This window comes from Heliangelus exortis, chromosome Z, assembly GCF_036169615.1.
Source record: "Heliangelus exortis chromosome Z, bHelExo1.hap1, whole genome shotgun sequence".
Lineage (NCBI taxonomy): Eukaryota > Metazoa > Chordata > Aves > Apodiformes > Trochilidae > Heliangelus > Heliangelus exortis.
In genome coordinates this window covers 23422121-23437513 of record NC_092454.1, presented here as the reverse complement: position 1 = coordinate 23437513, position 15393 = coordinate 23422121, and the positions used below count along the sequence as shown (strand labels likewise).

General features: G+C 41.3%; 1 protein-coding gene across 4 annotated transcripts in view; it reads right to left on the bottom strand.

Annotated features, from left to right (window-relative positions):
- The window catches only part of GAK (cyclin G associated kinase), a 76361-nt gene extending 61670 nt beyond the window's left edge, over nt 1-14691 (bottom strand). For 2 of the 4 annotated variants that reach the window (XM_071731480.1, XM_071731482.1), the window contains exons 1-2: nt 14415-14640; nt 938-999 (exon numbers count right to left, since the gene is read on the bottom strand). In XM_071731480.1, the coding sequence (XP_071587581.1) occupies nt 938-999; nt 14415-14556 (204 nt within the window). In that variant the 5' untranslated portion in view covers nt 14557-14640. Of the gene's footprint in view, nt 1-937; nt 1000-14039; nt 14060-14414 lie in introns of those variants that run through there. The other 2 variants (XM_071731481.1, XM_071731483.1) reach the window with 2 other exon arrangements.
- Nucleotides 14692-15393: the final 702 nt, after the last annotated feature.

Genomic DNA, 15393 nt, shown 5'->3' with positions numbered 1-15393 from the left:
TGAAGCACTACTATTTCAAGTATCACTTGGATTTGACTAGAATCAATCTGAGCATTTGCTACCAAAATGCCAGTTTTACAAAACAGAGGAAGTATAGTGAGGGTTTGTGTTTCACCTGTTATTGTTAAATGGATCTACTTCTTGGTGACTTTTTGAACACAGATACTACATTGGTTTGGTCAGGTATTTTGTTACTGTAGGATATGGTATGAAAAGGAAAAAAATAAAAATGTAATTTTTGGTGGTGTAATCTCACTTCTCCCACCTCACACACTACAATGCTTTTCACTTTTTCTCCAAGACAGATGTCTTCACATTGATAGAGCAACAGAAAATTCCGACTCCAAAAATGAAGACATTTTGTGCTGAATACAACTTACTTTTTTGCAGCAAAGTATGACAAAGTAAATGACTTCACAGTACAGTCCTTTCTACAGTTTTCGACTGTTACATGATTATTATAAGCCTTCCAAAGAACACAGGGATACATCTCTGCAAAGTGGCAGACTGAATGTCTGACCAATGATTCAAAGTATGGAGCATTATTTTTAATATTGATGAAACTTATTCTGCAAGTAAGGAGGCTGGCTAACCAGTATACTAAATCTGCTTCTGATTCCTGTATCCAGCTTCAGGTAACTTGGAAAGATTCTTTATAGGCATGGTAACAAAATATCTGGGACAGGGGGATGAATTTTTAACCAAATGAAGATAAACAGCAGTAGTACCAGGGGCAACTCTCATCTTTGGCATCGAAGCACAGGGTTCTAACATGAATGACCATTTTAAATACAGGTACAGTGTGCTACAAACTCTTTATCATTTTAGATTTTTTGCAAGTGACTTGTTCAGCAGCACATATCAAAGAATTAACTGTTGTACTAAAGCATCAAGCAGAAAGACCTTGTTAATCCCTAGAGAAGTAAATTCGTTTTACCTTTAGAGCATAATCTTTGCCACTTCCAAGATCTTGAGCTTCATAGACAAAAGCAAAACCACCTACAAGAAGGAACATAAAGTCAGTTTTAATTTCAACATTAAGATAAATAATTCTTTTTAATCTAACAGAGCGAACACATGAATTAGATTTTTCTTCTGAATGTAAAAAATACACAATTTTCAGTGGCTTGCCAGGAGTATGGGTACCCAATACACAGCAACTAAAATATCATCTTCCTTTTATACATGCTATAACCATGCTTCATTACTTACCAGCATTTTTTGGTGTGCATATGCAGATTGCCTATGAAGCACTTTTTAAAAAATGAAGGTCCATACAAAAATCAAGATTCAGTACCTATGACTCTAATTAAACTACATGGTTTTACACTGTCACGCTTTCTGTTAAAATAGGAATACTCAGGCAAGAGAAACCATCAAATATACAACTCCACATACTTTCAGAAAAACTTCCATGCTTCCAACTTCATATAAAAAGTAGAAAGCATTTTCAAGCACTGAAGCACACACTTCAAATAAAGGTGATGCTGTAATTAAATTGTAATTTGTCTTCCAACTCCTTTAGTCAGAATACCGACTTCAAACACTATCCATTTGCTCAAGAACACTGTGCAAATTTCTATGAAGTAAAAGACAGAAAAAGTTGCATGTCTGCTAAGTTTTCTCAGTTGCTCATTATGATAATATAACTGTATCAAAAGAACATACTTGTATAGTTCTACTCCATTTTAAAGATCCTGGTAGGACTTCCATTTCTTCTCGGAAAGTCATCCTCATGGTTACACTAAGAGTATAGTTGCATTCATGCTCTCAGTCTTTTGCAGAGTACCTCCAGTAGAATAACAGCTAAGGTGGTAAACGTCAGTGTTTTTTCCTTTTTATTCCTTTAATATAAATTCTGTTTTCATTTAACTAGATAGCAATGTTCTCACCAGCAATAATATGGACAATAAGCACAAAAGATATCAGAGAAATACAAAATTTTACTGGTCGTAGGATGACTAAAGAATGAACCAGCATAGACAAGAAACAAGTTGAAAAGGCTTTTTTTTTTTTTTTTTTTTTTAAATATGCAGGATCAGTACAGTCACATGAGTATCCAATACCCTGTCTGTAGATAAGAAACATTAATATGAAGCTGAATTGAACATAGTGTTTGCTTTGTGCAAGACAATCAAATATAAGTCTTTCAAGCAGCAATCTCAGAAGTTTTACATGGCAATTGACCAGCAGTGTTCTCCAATATTCCTGAATGGTACTGCCCAAAAATGCTGTTACTTTGCCAGTAGCATCCACAACATGAAACAAGAAAATTGCAGGCTAGGTACTGACTTACTTTTAGAATTTACAGAGGAATTATATACAAAAACAGCAGAAGAGAAGATCCCAGTTACAGAGAGAACAAGCAGAAGAATAATTAGTGCACCACAGAAGAGCTGAATTATCAATGATAACATGGAAGATGACAGTGAGGGCTGCAGTTACATCTCGCTACACATTACTTTTAAGTGCACTGTGCTTTCCATTTACTTTGATTCATTACATAAAATTAGGTTCACTACTTCCTACAATAGGAAGTTCTCTTAGCTGTTTTAAAGCCTCTAGTGCAAATGCTCTGATCAGCAATTGCTATCAGTATTTTGAGTACTGCTGTGACAGGGGCTGGAGACAGAATGAAGTCCACACCACCACCTCTGAATATTACCCAAAGACACTTCACTCCTTTATAAATGAAAACACATGCAAGAGAAACAGTGTTGATCAGTTATGACTAGTAGGTATGGATTTCATAAAGCTGGTGAAACAAGCAAGACATCCATCCACTGAAGACGGGTGCTGGGAAACCATGGGGTGAGTTTTTCCCAACCAGTTCCCCATTGACATCCAGAGGCATGCTCCAGGTTTCAAAGACCACTGGGCTGCAGTGAGTTGCACAACCCTACACCAGGATACACCAGTCACCACCTGACAGTGCTGCTGCCCCCATGTCTTTGTCCCACAGGTCTTCTACAAAGTACAAGTACTGTGACCCTACAGAAGAAAGTCTTTACATTCACCTTGATTTTTATGCTAATAACCTTGCAAGATGCATCTTGAAAACATATGCATCAATTTACAAAATTAAGGGCTTCAGGTCAGCACAGATTCGTAGTATGCAAAACTACTGCACAGTTAGTTTTCTTACACGCACTCAAGAACAAAATGGTGAGTGAGGTACCCCAGATTACAGAACAGTTATTCTGCAAGCTCAGCTTTGTTTACTGCCAAGGGTTCTGCCGGGGCTGTGATGGGGCACACCTACACTGCATTTCAGGCATACACCTTGCTTGCACCTCTAGGAATACAAACATCCACAGACCTACACACATGCACTCCCAAATCTAACTATTCTTCACTCAAATACATCAAATGCTCTCCTGAAACTTAGTCAAGGTAAAAAAAAAGCATATATCTGATTAACAACCAAGCTGATACAAACTCTGAAGAAGGTCCCCAAAAGCACTGTTAACTTTCTAACTATTTCATCTCTTTTGATAAGTATTTCTTATACTTCTAGGAAAGAAGAGTAACTTCTAGGAAAGTTTCCAGTATAGAGGAAGCTGCATCTTACCGCTAAGCTTAATCCTGTTAACACTGAGTACAAAAGAGTAAAGGAGAAATCTGTTTATCCAACTAAAAAGTTTACAGTAAGTCTTCAAAGAAGACCTATTTAAAACTTTCACAAAATCACAGAATGTTTAGATTGGAAGACACCTCCAAGATCATCCAGTCCAACCTTTGACCAGCACCACAATCCAGCTACTAAACCATGTCCTTAAGGACCAGGTCTAAATGCCTTTTAAATGCCTCCAGGGATGGTGACTCCTCCACTGTCCTGGGCAGGCCATTCCAATGCCTGACAACCCTCTCAGTGAAAAAAATGTTTCCTAACATCAAGCCTAAACCTCCCCTGGTGCAGCTTCCCTCTGGTCCTATCACAACTAAGGAGAAAAGGCTGTTTCCCTCCTCATTCCAACCTCCCTTGAGGTGGCTGAAGAGAGCAATAATGTCTTCTCTCAGCCTCCTCTTCTCCAGACTAAACACCCGCAGCTCCCTCAGCCGCTCCTCACAGGACTTGTGCTCCAGGCTCTTCATGAGTTTTGCTGCCCTTCTCTGGACACGTTCCAGCACTTTTGTGTCCCCCTTATAGTGAGGTGCCCAGAACTGCAGAACAGTGTTCCTCTTGAATATGCTTTCATTTAGAAAGTAGCAAAGTGTCTTTGGGTGACCCCTGATAGTCAGAAGTGCTGATCATGATACAGTCCCCCAAAAAGTCTGGATACATTCACAATTGCCCTGAAATTCTCTCTCTCAGTTAACAAATAAAATTTAAATGAATGCCGAAAAAACTAATTTATGAGAACTACCCAAGCTGATTTATTGATGAAAAAGCCTGGGTTTCTAACAGTCAGAATCTCTTTAATGCTATTTCAATGGTGTCGTGGGTCCTAGCAACATTTATGCAGTAGGATCTCTCAATTTATGCAGAGGCATTAGAATAGTAAGCTGAAGGAAGAAACTTCATTAAATAGTGATAGCTCCAGAGTACGCCAGCTGGCTTAAAAGATGTATTTTTAATTCAGCAACTGTACTTAAAAATTGAGTACTGGAATGCTAAACAGAATTCTAAGTTCACTACTCTTTCAGAACTCCAAGAAAGAAAAGCTAGTGGTATCATACCTCATTATATTCCCTCTTTACTGAACCCAATTTTATTAGGATTTAATACTGGCTTCCTTGCAGACCTGATCTATTAAAACGGTGATGTTATACACTAAATATGGACAACTTTACTGGCAAAAACTTCTCCTTAGCTGTAAGTTTACTCCGGGCCACCTGAGAAAAAAACACCAAACAAAAAAACCCCAAAAAACAAAACAAAAAAAAAAAAGGCAGATTCACCTGTTTAACTATAACTACACCAAGGACTTCACAGTCAACATAGCCATGCCAGTCAAGTATCACACCTCTGCATCAACAAACCCCTCCACAGTAGACCCAGCTACAGCAAATGAGGAAATGGAAGTTAGGAGCAGAAGTACTGCTTTTGTTTCTTTCCTAAGGCTGTAGACAGTATGTAGTTTTATTTGGAGTGTTTCCACGTGTTATTTCCACTCATGTAAATATTATGTAGGTGGTTTTAAGTAAGCTTTCTGAAGGTTTTTCTTAGTGTTTCCTCATACAGGTTACCAGTGTGTATATATGTACACACCCACCCCAAGCTCTCAACCCAAGAAATAAGTGTTTCACTGCTGAAGCGTTTCATAGACCTACTTTCAGCATACAGACTAAACTCTCAAAAATAATCTCAGATATTTATTTTCTGCCACAGAAATGTCAGAAGAACACTGGTTTTCCTTCTGTTCTACACACACAAACACACACAAAACAAGTTCACTATAGAGCACTATACAAACTCATGTAAATGGAGAAGCTGAAACACAACAGTGAGCCCTGGAATCAGTCTTGCCCCATAGCAGACCAAGGGAAACACAGTAGAATACAAAGCTTATCAGCCTCACCCTCCTGTTTCACATCAAGACACTCTGATACTTCCACTGCATTGGGAACCAACCCCACTGCATTTGCTTTAATAGCAAGCACTCTGCACTCACCCTTACACCAGCAGAGCTCACAGGCATTGCTCGTGTCAGTGCTTCTTCACCCTTATAAAAATCTGATTGTTTCTTTTCCAACCAAGAGATTCACCTCCTCCCTCGAGTTAAACCTAGCCATCACATATCAAATAAGTTCATTACAAACCAAACTGTTTTTTTTTTTTAAATCCTGTTCCTGTTTTTCTCATTTTTATTGACTTTTTCTAATAAACTTTCAGTGAAATGACAGTTTTCCCACTTGTCAGCTAGTGAAGCATTAAAGTAGGGACATCAGCCACAACATAAACCACTTGGTACTGTCATGCACTGGAACTAGTCATAAGAAAAGGACGGTATGAATAACTTCCTGTTTATAACTACTTGAAATTACCCTTCTGCTCCCCTCCCAAGTACCAACCAAATTTGTTTTCTAATTAATTTTGCTGTTGCTCATATTTCAATTATAATTAACTGAAAAAGAGTTAATTACAGACAAGACTAAAGCTATATTGCACCTTCCCTAAAAGCAGGCATGCTTTTCCATGAGATCACAAGCAATATCCTTACCCAACACAGAAAGGATGCAAAGCACTGATAAGCTTATTTTGTAAGGCCCAGTCATGCCTTTATGTCTGTTGCAAAGCCCCAACAAGATATCAAAATTGCTTCAAAAACTAAACATGGCTCTGACTCAAAGATCTGGACTTTTTCCCATAACCTTGAGAAGCAGAGATGTAGAATACCTTGAAACTTCCACAGCTCCCCTTTCAAGCAGGAACTGTTATATGCAAGAAACATCTGCTTTTTTTAAAGAGCAGTGTTCTGATTCATGCTGAAAAACTTCTCTGCAGGTACCATAAAAGGAATGTGAGCTGGAAAGCTGCTAGGGAAGGGTACTTCAACCTTCGTTTAGAGGTTGCAGTCAGTCTTTTTATTCCCCTCTTCTGAGAGGTTTGCCTCTCACATGCTTCACAGAGCAACTGTCAGTTCATCCTGTACATCACATGCTGTTGCAACTTCTGACTTACTAGACTTTGCCTCCCTTCAGAGTAACTCCAAACATCTGCCAACAAATTTATCTAACAATGTTCACAGAAATGTCACCATTAAGAGACTGTTGTGCCTCTGATGCCCAGAGTTTTAACAGCTATATCTGCGTCTAATTACATTACCATTATTCTGTAAATCCAGGAGTTGCAGAGACCATAATATTGTGCCTATAAGCTTGGTAAACTGTATTACTGTCTATTCACATTCAAAATACCGAGGGAGCCCTGTAGTGCATCGTAGAAATGTCTTTTTATATATATTTTAATGACAGATGCAAGTTTCACTGTGTCAGAATGCACTTTGTTGTGAGTCACCTAGATAGTTTTAATTATTACAGCTTTTTTAAGCTGGAGGGGAAAAAAAAAAAAAAGAAAGAGTCTAGCCTATTGATACCTTTTGACTCTGGAATTATTCTTTTTTCATGGTGAAAGTTTTAGATTCAGATCCATTTGAATAATGTGTACCGTCATGCTTCCCTCCTATGGTCTTACTCCTGTGCCCATGCTTGTTCCTCAAGTGAAGATTAGGAAACCAATAGACAGGAAGAATGGTTAAATGTGTGCTACAGAACTTGCTTCTTTCCTGCTCTTTACATAACCATTACCTGGTTTTACTCTCAATTGTTCAGCTTCATAGTAAAACAAGCAAAAAAAAAAAAAAAAAAAGTACTGAAATGTTGTAAAGTATACCTGGATAGTTAACCAAGAGGAACCAGAACTAATTTGTCTTTACACATATATATATTTAAAGTGAAATCTCAGGCAATTTTTTTACATGTATCTCAACTTCAACTTTCACTGGCTTTTTTCAGCATACAGAAAATCCACCTAACCATCTCACAACCATCCATTGGACAAGGGGGCACATCACAAGGAAAATTAATGGTGTTATTTGCAAAATATTATTGCATTGAGAGGAAAATTCACCACTAAGAAAGAATAAAGGATTAGTATCAACATTAACACATACCAAAAAGTCTTTAGGACTTGATGGTGCATGAACTGAAAGCCCCAGTTCTAACCTCCACAAAGAGAAAGAAAAATCCATGTCTATATCAGAGCAGTTCTTTCTAAATTGAGGGACAAGAACAAGTAAAACCACATATTGAGAAGAAAAACCCATTAACTGGAAGAAAAAACAAGGCTACGTGGTTTCTGAGTGTATTATGAAACTGTAATTTACTCAAAGTCTCAAGGAAAGTGATACTGAAACAGCACCGAAGTTCTACTGCTGTGTCTACTGCCTCTGCACTGAAAAGCAGTTTTCTGGAACTTCTCTCAGCTACTCCATACAAATCATCACTAAGAAGTCAATGTGTTTCATGAAAAGCAACTGGTATTTGGGGAGCTGGGAAGCACCCCTCAATAATCCCTTCCTTTGGTTATAACCTAGATAGTGAAATACGTGTGTTTGTTTGAGACAGAATATTTCTCAATATACTCTGAAGAACTCAACTCCATGCCATTAATGGCATCCTCTGACAAGACCCTGAGGTTTTTTTATATAAATTCTTTAAGCTAAACCAAGATACCACTACCTCATTTCATATAAAAAGAAAGGGCCTATACTTCACAGAACAAGAATTTGTGTAATTAGAAATCAGGGAAAAAACAAAGCAGATTTAAAAGTTAATTAGTATGGAGTTGAACTGGTTGGTAAAAAAGATGAAAACTGTAATTTAAAGCAGTCATTGTAGCATAAAGCTGCTTTCCTTATGAAAATATTCTTATGCAATTATCTTTAGCACTGATATCAAGAAACAGAATAGCTCAAATACAAAGTGTTCTAAAATATTTGAAAAAAACTACTAGAGGAGCATTTCTATCTAGTTCGTTTCACTTGACAGTATACCAGGAGAGAAACTAAAGCTTTTTAAAGACTATTTTTCTAGAACAGAAATCACAGAATCATAAAATAGTTTGGGTTGGAAGGGACCACTAAAGGTCATCCAGTCCAAACTCCTTGCAGTAAGCAGGGTCACACTCAACTGGACCAGGCTGCTCAGAGCCTCACCAAGCCTCACCTTGAATAGCTCCAGGGATGAGGCCTCAACTACCTCCCTGGGCAACATGTTCCATTTTTTCCACCAACCTCATGGTAAAGATTTTTTTCCTAGCATCCAGTCTAAATGTACTCTTCCCTAATTTAAAGCCACTGTCCCTTGTCCTATCACAACAGGCCCTTGCAAACAGTCCCTCTCCAGTTTGCCTGTTGGCCCCCTTCAGATACAAGGAGGTTGCCATTAGGTACCTTTCTCTGAAGCCTTCTTTTCTCCAGACTGAACAACCTCAGCTCCCTCAGTCTGTCTTCACAGGAGCAGTGTTCCAGCCCCTGACCATTTTCGTAGCCCTCCTCTGGACCCACTCAATCAGATTTATGTCATTCCTGTGTTGAGAGCTCCAGAGCTCGACGCAACACTCCAGGTGAGGTCTTACCAGAGCAAAGTGGCAGAACCACCTCTCTCAGTCTGCTGGCCACACTTTTTGATGCAGCCCAGAATGCAACTGACCTTCTGGGCTGCAAGCACACACCATTGTCCTATGTCCAGCCTTTCATCCACCAGCACCCCCAGGTGCTTTTCTGCAGGGCTGCTTTCTAAAAGCTCATCCCCAAAGCCTGTACTGATAGTGCAGATTGTTCCAACCCAGATGCAGGACCCTGCACTTGTTGAACCTCAAGAAATTCACCTGGGCCTGCCTCTCCAGTTTGTCCAGGTCCTTCTAGATGACATCCTGTCCCTCTGGCTTATTGACAGCACCACTCAGCTTGGTGTCATCTACAAACTTGCTGATGGTGCACTCGATCCCACTGTCTATATCACTGATCAAAATATTAACAGTACAGGTCCTGGTGACAGCACTTGTCACCGGTCCGCATCAGGACTTGGAGCCAGTGACCACTACCCTCCAGATACAACCATCTAGCCGATTCCTTATCCACTGAGCAGTCCACCCATCAAATCCATACCTCTCCAGTTTGACAAGTATGATATTGTGGGGAACTGTGTCAAAGGCCTTGCAGCAGTCCAGACAGATCACACTGACAGGTCATCCCTTGCCCACTGATGTAGTTACCCTATCATAAAAAGCCACAGGTTGGTCAGGGAGAATTTGCCCTTAGTAAAGCCACACTGGCTGTCCTGGATCACGTCCCTGTCTTCCACATGCCTTACAGACACAGTAGAATCTGCTCCATGATGTTCCTTCCCAGGCACAGAGGTGAGGCTGACGGGTCGGTAGTTCCTAGGGTCCTCCTTATTATCCTTTCTAAAAACAGGTGTAGTGTCTCTTCTTCCAGTCACCAGGGACTTCACCTGACTGCCATGACTTCTAAAGTATCACGGAGAGCAGCTTGAAGACTACATCTGCCAGTTCTCTCATAGATGCATCTTATCTAGAAAAAACAATAACTAGTTCAAGAAAAAATAATAGGTGAAAAAATAACTAAAAAAAAATAATAAATAATAAATAAAAAATAACTAAAAAAAATAATAACTAAAATAGAACACTTATCGATAATTTCAATTGACCATCCAACATACAAAACTCAAAAGAGCAAATTTAAGTTTGACTTACTGGCAGCGGAGAATTTTGAGACATGATGAACTGAATGGCCGTAGGAACTACTAATGCAATAGTCAACTCACTTTCAACACTCTAAAACCCCTTAAGGACATAAACTTATCCAACCAACCATGTAACACAAAACTTTGCAGAAGATCACTTCACCTTTTCATCCTTATGAGATAGCAAGTTATTAGGTTTTATTCTATGGACCATCATAAACATGAAGAGGTTCCCTATTTGCATAGAAGGATTTTTCAGTAGAGGTTCTCTTATATATCCTACTTTTACTGGAACTATTCAAGGAAGAATGTGATTATATTTGAAGACTGAATAATTTTAATCTCATAAGCAGTTTTGTAAAGATCCTGTTAGCAATCAAATCATCATCCTGCCTTTCATTTGTGCTTTAAAAGGCATTAATATTTTACTATACATTCATGCAGCACACAGCAAGCAGGCCTCTCTTTCCAATTAGCTAGCAACCAGCTGTACTATTTACAATTCTCAAAAAATTCAACTTTCTTTCTCATTTTGGCACTTGATGGCACATATCACAGGACACGTTATTCTCTTATCAGCTCACCATGTCACTGGATCAGCTTTTCTAGACAGAACTGAGCAGCAAGTTTCTGTAACTGATTGACTACCTTTAGCATCAACAGTCTCTCAATAAACCAGGTTCTACTCCTTCTACAGCACAGGTGTAGTTCAAGAAATTTACCATATTTACATAGCACTGAAAGGTGATGGGCAAGTAAACAACCAGTCTGTCAGAGGAGACACTTGTCTCACACAGGCCAAAATAAAAGCTCACAGCATTTGAAAACCAAATGTGCATGGCTGTTCATTTGTGTAAGTATGGCAGCTTTGGGGAAAAGGAAGAAAGAAATATCTGAAAATTACTGTTCAGCCTGCTGTGGCCCCAGGGTCAAATGTGCACACTACATTGATCATCAAATTAAGGACCATCTCAGTCCTTCAACTACTTCATAAGATTGACAGGGAAATCCTGAACATTCCAGAATAAAGGGCAGGTCACATGAAGGAACAAAAGTCAGCCTAAAAGTTCACATGCCATTCACGTGAATTCACAACAGATCTGACTGACTACAGTTTAAGCCACCCTAACCCAAAAAGACCCCAAACTTGACAGCAAGCACTTGGAGAACTCCTATCACATGTAGCTGAGCTACATGTGTGCAGACATCCCGGTGAGAGCAGATGCCCATATTATAACAGAGACAAGTACAGAGTACTCAGACCAGAGAATGACTTGTGGCCATGCAAGAAAGCCCTCTGTAACAAAAAAGAGTGCAAGATAGTCACATTTACTAATTAGGTAATCAGTCAGTGACTACTTTGCAACTGGTGGCAGCCTGTGCACTTAACCAAAAAGTGGACACAAAAGAAACGATCTGCTGAAGCCAGCAATATAGGAAGAGCAACCAGGGGTTAAATGAAAATGCCCCAAGCAACATCCTGTAAAATTTCTTATCTCCAGTGAGCTACTGAAATGCCAAGTAGAAAACACAGAGGATCATATTCTAGGAGCACTCAGCCCATCCTGTGGCACAGTCTGCTCATGCATTCAGTGCCAGAGACCAATAGCATCCCCAACACACATTGCTCTCAACCTCCTTCACCAGCACACCACATTTTCAACCAGCCCAGTCCTACCCCCAGCATGGCACCTCTGCAGAATGAATGGGGAAACACATCCAGACCAAGTGCACAGCTAATCTCTTTGCTTACAGCATGGCCAAATGCACAATTGCACCAATGGAGCTGAGCTGGAAAAAGCTGCAGAGTGCAAAAGAACTGAACTTATGCTGCCATATGATACTGTGTAATGGTGTGAAAAGTCTGTGGATTACCAACCAAAAACAAGGCAGATGTGTGAAATTGCAGAACAAGTTGTCTGCATTGGCAGATCACACACAGTTCACCACATATTTGAAATCTAAATTCAGAAAGCAGCACTTGACTTTCTAGTAGAGAAAATGGCATGGAAGGATACATTTAGAAATAAAACAGATTCTGCACTTGTAAGCAAGGAAGAGAACACTCATAAGACACAATTATACAGGCAGGTATCAAATAGGTTAAGAGTGCAAAGATAGAATTCAATTTCAGCAACAACATAAATGATATACTAAAACCAGAAAATTACAAATTCAAGACTGTAGGCAGCAGGAGAGGCTGGGACTTTTATATTTTGTATTTTATGTTTCTACTGAACATACCCTGAGGATTGTTCTAGCCCAGCTATGTTTACTAGGAAACCTTACTTTCTAGCAAAAGCAGCATTTGGCAATTAGGCCAAATTTCAGTGAGTAAAATTAAAAGAAAACAACGTGAAATAAAACCATAATAATGACACATATGTAGAACACACAGCTATGGTTACAAATAAATTACTGAGAATGCTAGACTTAAAGCATGTCCCCTTTTGACTTAAACCATCTTAACCTGCCATCTTTCCCCTTGACATTTTAGAAATCCTGTGCCAGATCCTGGGAAACAGTAGGCTGCTGCCAAAGTAAAGTATGAAATATTTGTTTCAGAACCAAGAGCTAAACAACGGACACATCCCAAATTTAGCTTCCTTCCTTTCCTTTGTTGTTCTCTGGAAACTGCTGTAGTCACTCCTGGCAGTAATGTCACAGTAACAGCAGCATCAGACAGTTGGTTCAGCCTTCACCTTGCAGTCACATCATACCCAGTTCTTACATTTCACTGAGCTCTGACTGCAACTCCTGTAAAAAAGCTGCAAGTAATAGCTCAGGCCTGCATCGGATTTGACATGCAGTATCCTCTTAAATGCAACATACCATCAAAAAAACTGCCACTTTTTATAAGATATCATCCACTTTTTGTAAGATATCATATGCCAAAAGTGCTTACGCATTAAACTAACAAGCTATTTGACCTTAAGATGATAAAGTGCTGAAAACCAGTATCCTGCTGTCTTACAAAGGCAATTTTTTGTAAATTAAACTAAAGTAGATAATCTTGAATCAAATTCTTCTTCTGTGCTGACCACCGAGATTTCAACAAAAAACTACTTGGGGGAAAAAAAAAATCATTAAGTCTATTTATAAAACTACTCAATGACAAAACACCTACACCTACAGAAAATAAATTCAATAATATAAAGGAGTCCGAATAGAGCTTTGGGCTATTTAACCTAAATAACATCAACGACCTGTACAAAGGTAATGGATTATCTAACTGCATTAATACGGACAAAATCACATTTTAGTCTTCTGAGAGAAGCATTCAAGATCTCTTCTGCTTGAAGAAATAAAGCAACTTCTCTGATTACAAGCACAGCAAAGCTCAAATTTCTGCAAATGTCAAGTCACTTGCACACAAACATAGCACCTATTTTAAAATAGATTAGCAAGTGGTATGCCCAGATGCCTACCGAAAAATTCACTGAAAATTAAAACTGCCCAGACATATACTTGATATATACTTAATTCCTGTACTCCAGTAAAGTCTGTATGCAGAATGAGATCAGCCTTCCCACATTTGTGTTTATAGTTAATGTATTTTACTGCATTTCACTCTTTTCCCAACAACCCAAAAAGGTACTGGCAAACCAGCACGCTTTGTATCATGTTATATACACTGTCATTTTAAAAAATGGTATGTATGTGCACTACGATACTTCCATGAGATCCTAATTAGATTATGAGCACCTCTAAGAGCCGGCGACAGTATTTTAAATCATAGAACAAATGAAGAAGTTTCCACACAACACAATGGCTCTCTGTGAGTGTTCCTGAACTGTGGCAGCAACAACAATAAATACTGCACCTACACCTGGTCCTCGCGAAACGCCTTCCGTAACACTTCTATAAACTCAGAGCACTTATGACTCCTCATTAAAGAGGGAGGCAACAAGGAGGAAACAAGCCCTTCGGAGAGGTCGCTGGGCACCCTAAGGACGCTGCTGGCGCAGCCGATGGGCCACCGCCTCCCTTTCGCTCCTGAAGGCCTCGCTTGTCAGGGCGCGGCCTGCCCAGAAGGAAGCACCCCCCACCTCTCCCCGGACGAGGAAGGGGAAACAAGGTAAGGGAGGGCGGGAGCCCTGCGACCCGAGGGGAAGCCCAGCCCATTCCAGCCCCACAGCAGCGGGGCTCCCCCCTTCACAGCCCGGCCTCGGGCCTGGCCTGACGTCCCAACCCGCTCTTACCCTCCGCGATGACCCTCTTGATGCGCAGCTTCATGTCGCCCATCTCCACCGTCTGCCCCACGAAATCGTTCTGGTCGCGGCTGGCGGCCCCCAAGGAGCCGGGACCCGCCAGAAAGTCCAAGGCGGACTGGAAGAGCGACATGGCTGCGACCGGGGCTTCCCGGCGGCCGTGCGAGACGGGAGCGGCACCGGCGGCCGAGAGAGAGGTGAGCGGAGAGAAGCGGAGAGGAGCAGAGCGGGGCGGGTGGGCTGGGCGGCAACCGCAGCGGCGGAACGCCGCCTCCTCAGCCGCCCTTCCCACCGCTCCGAGCTACTTCCGGGTGCGAGACGTCACTTACGACCTCACGGCACCGCCTCCGCCCCGCCCCGCCGCCGGCCCGGCGCTGTGGGTGAGAGCGGTTTGCGTGGCGGCATTGCGGCGGCGTACGGCACCGGCAGGCGGGCAGCGGCCTCTCTGCGAGGAGGCGGGCAGGGTTGGTGGCCGGGCCGGGCCGGGCCGGGCCGGGCCGGGCCGGGCCGGGCTGGGCTGGGCTGGGCTGAACTGGGCTGCTCTGTCGGTCGCGGTGGACGGGGAGGGAGCTGGCAGGGCCATGGGGCTGCGTTCAGAAGTAAGCGCAAGGGCAGGGAAAGGATTGTCGTGCACCGCGTCTTTTCCTCTCCCTGGTACCACTCGCGGGCTCGGCAGTCACCAGAGGGTCACGTTTCTCGGTAACTGCGGCCCGTGTAGGTGGCGGCTGAGCGGCTCGTGCACTGTTCGCAGAATTGTGGTTGGAAAAGGCCTCCTAAGGTCACTGCATCCAACCATCGACGTCCCTACCCCCTACAGAAACAAAATCACCATGTCCACCAGAATGTGTCCTGAAGTGCATCATCTAAACGATTTTTAAATACATCCAGGGATGATGAGTCCACCACCTCGCTGGGCAGCCCTTTAGAGCACCTTAACTAGAGTCTCAGTAAAGAAATTCTTCCTAATATC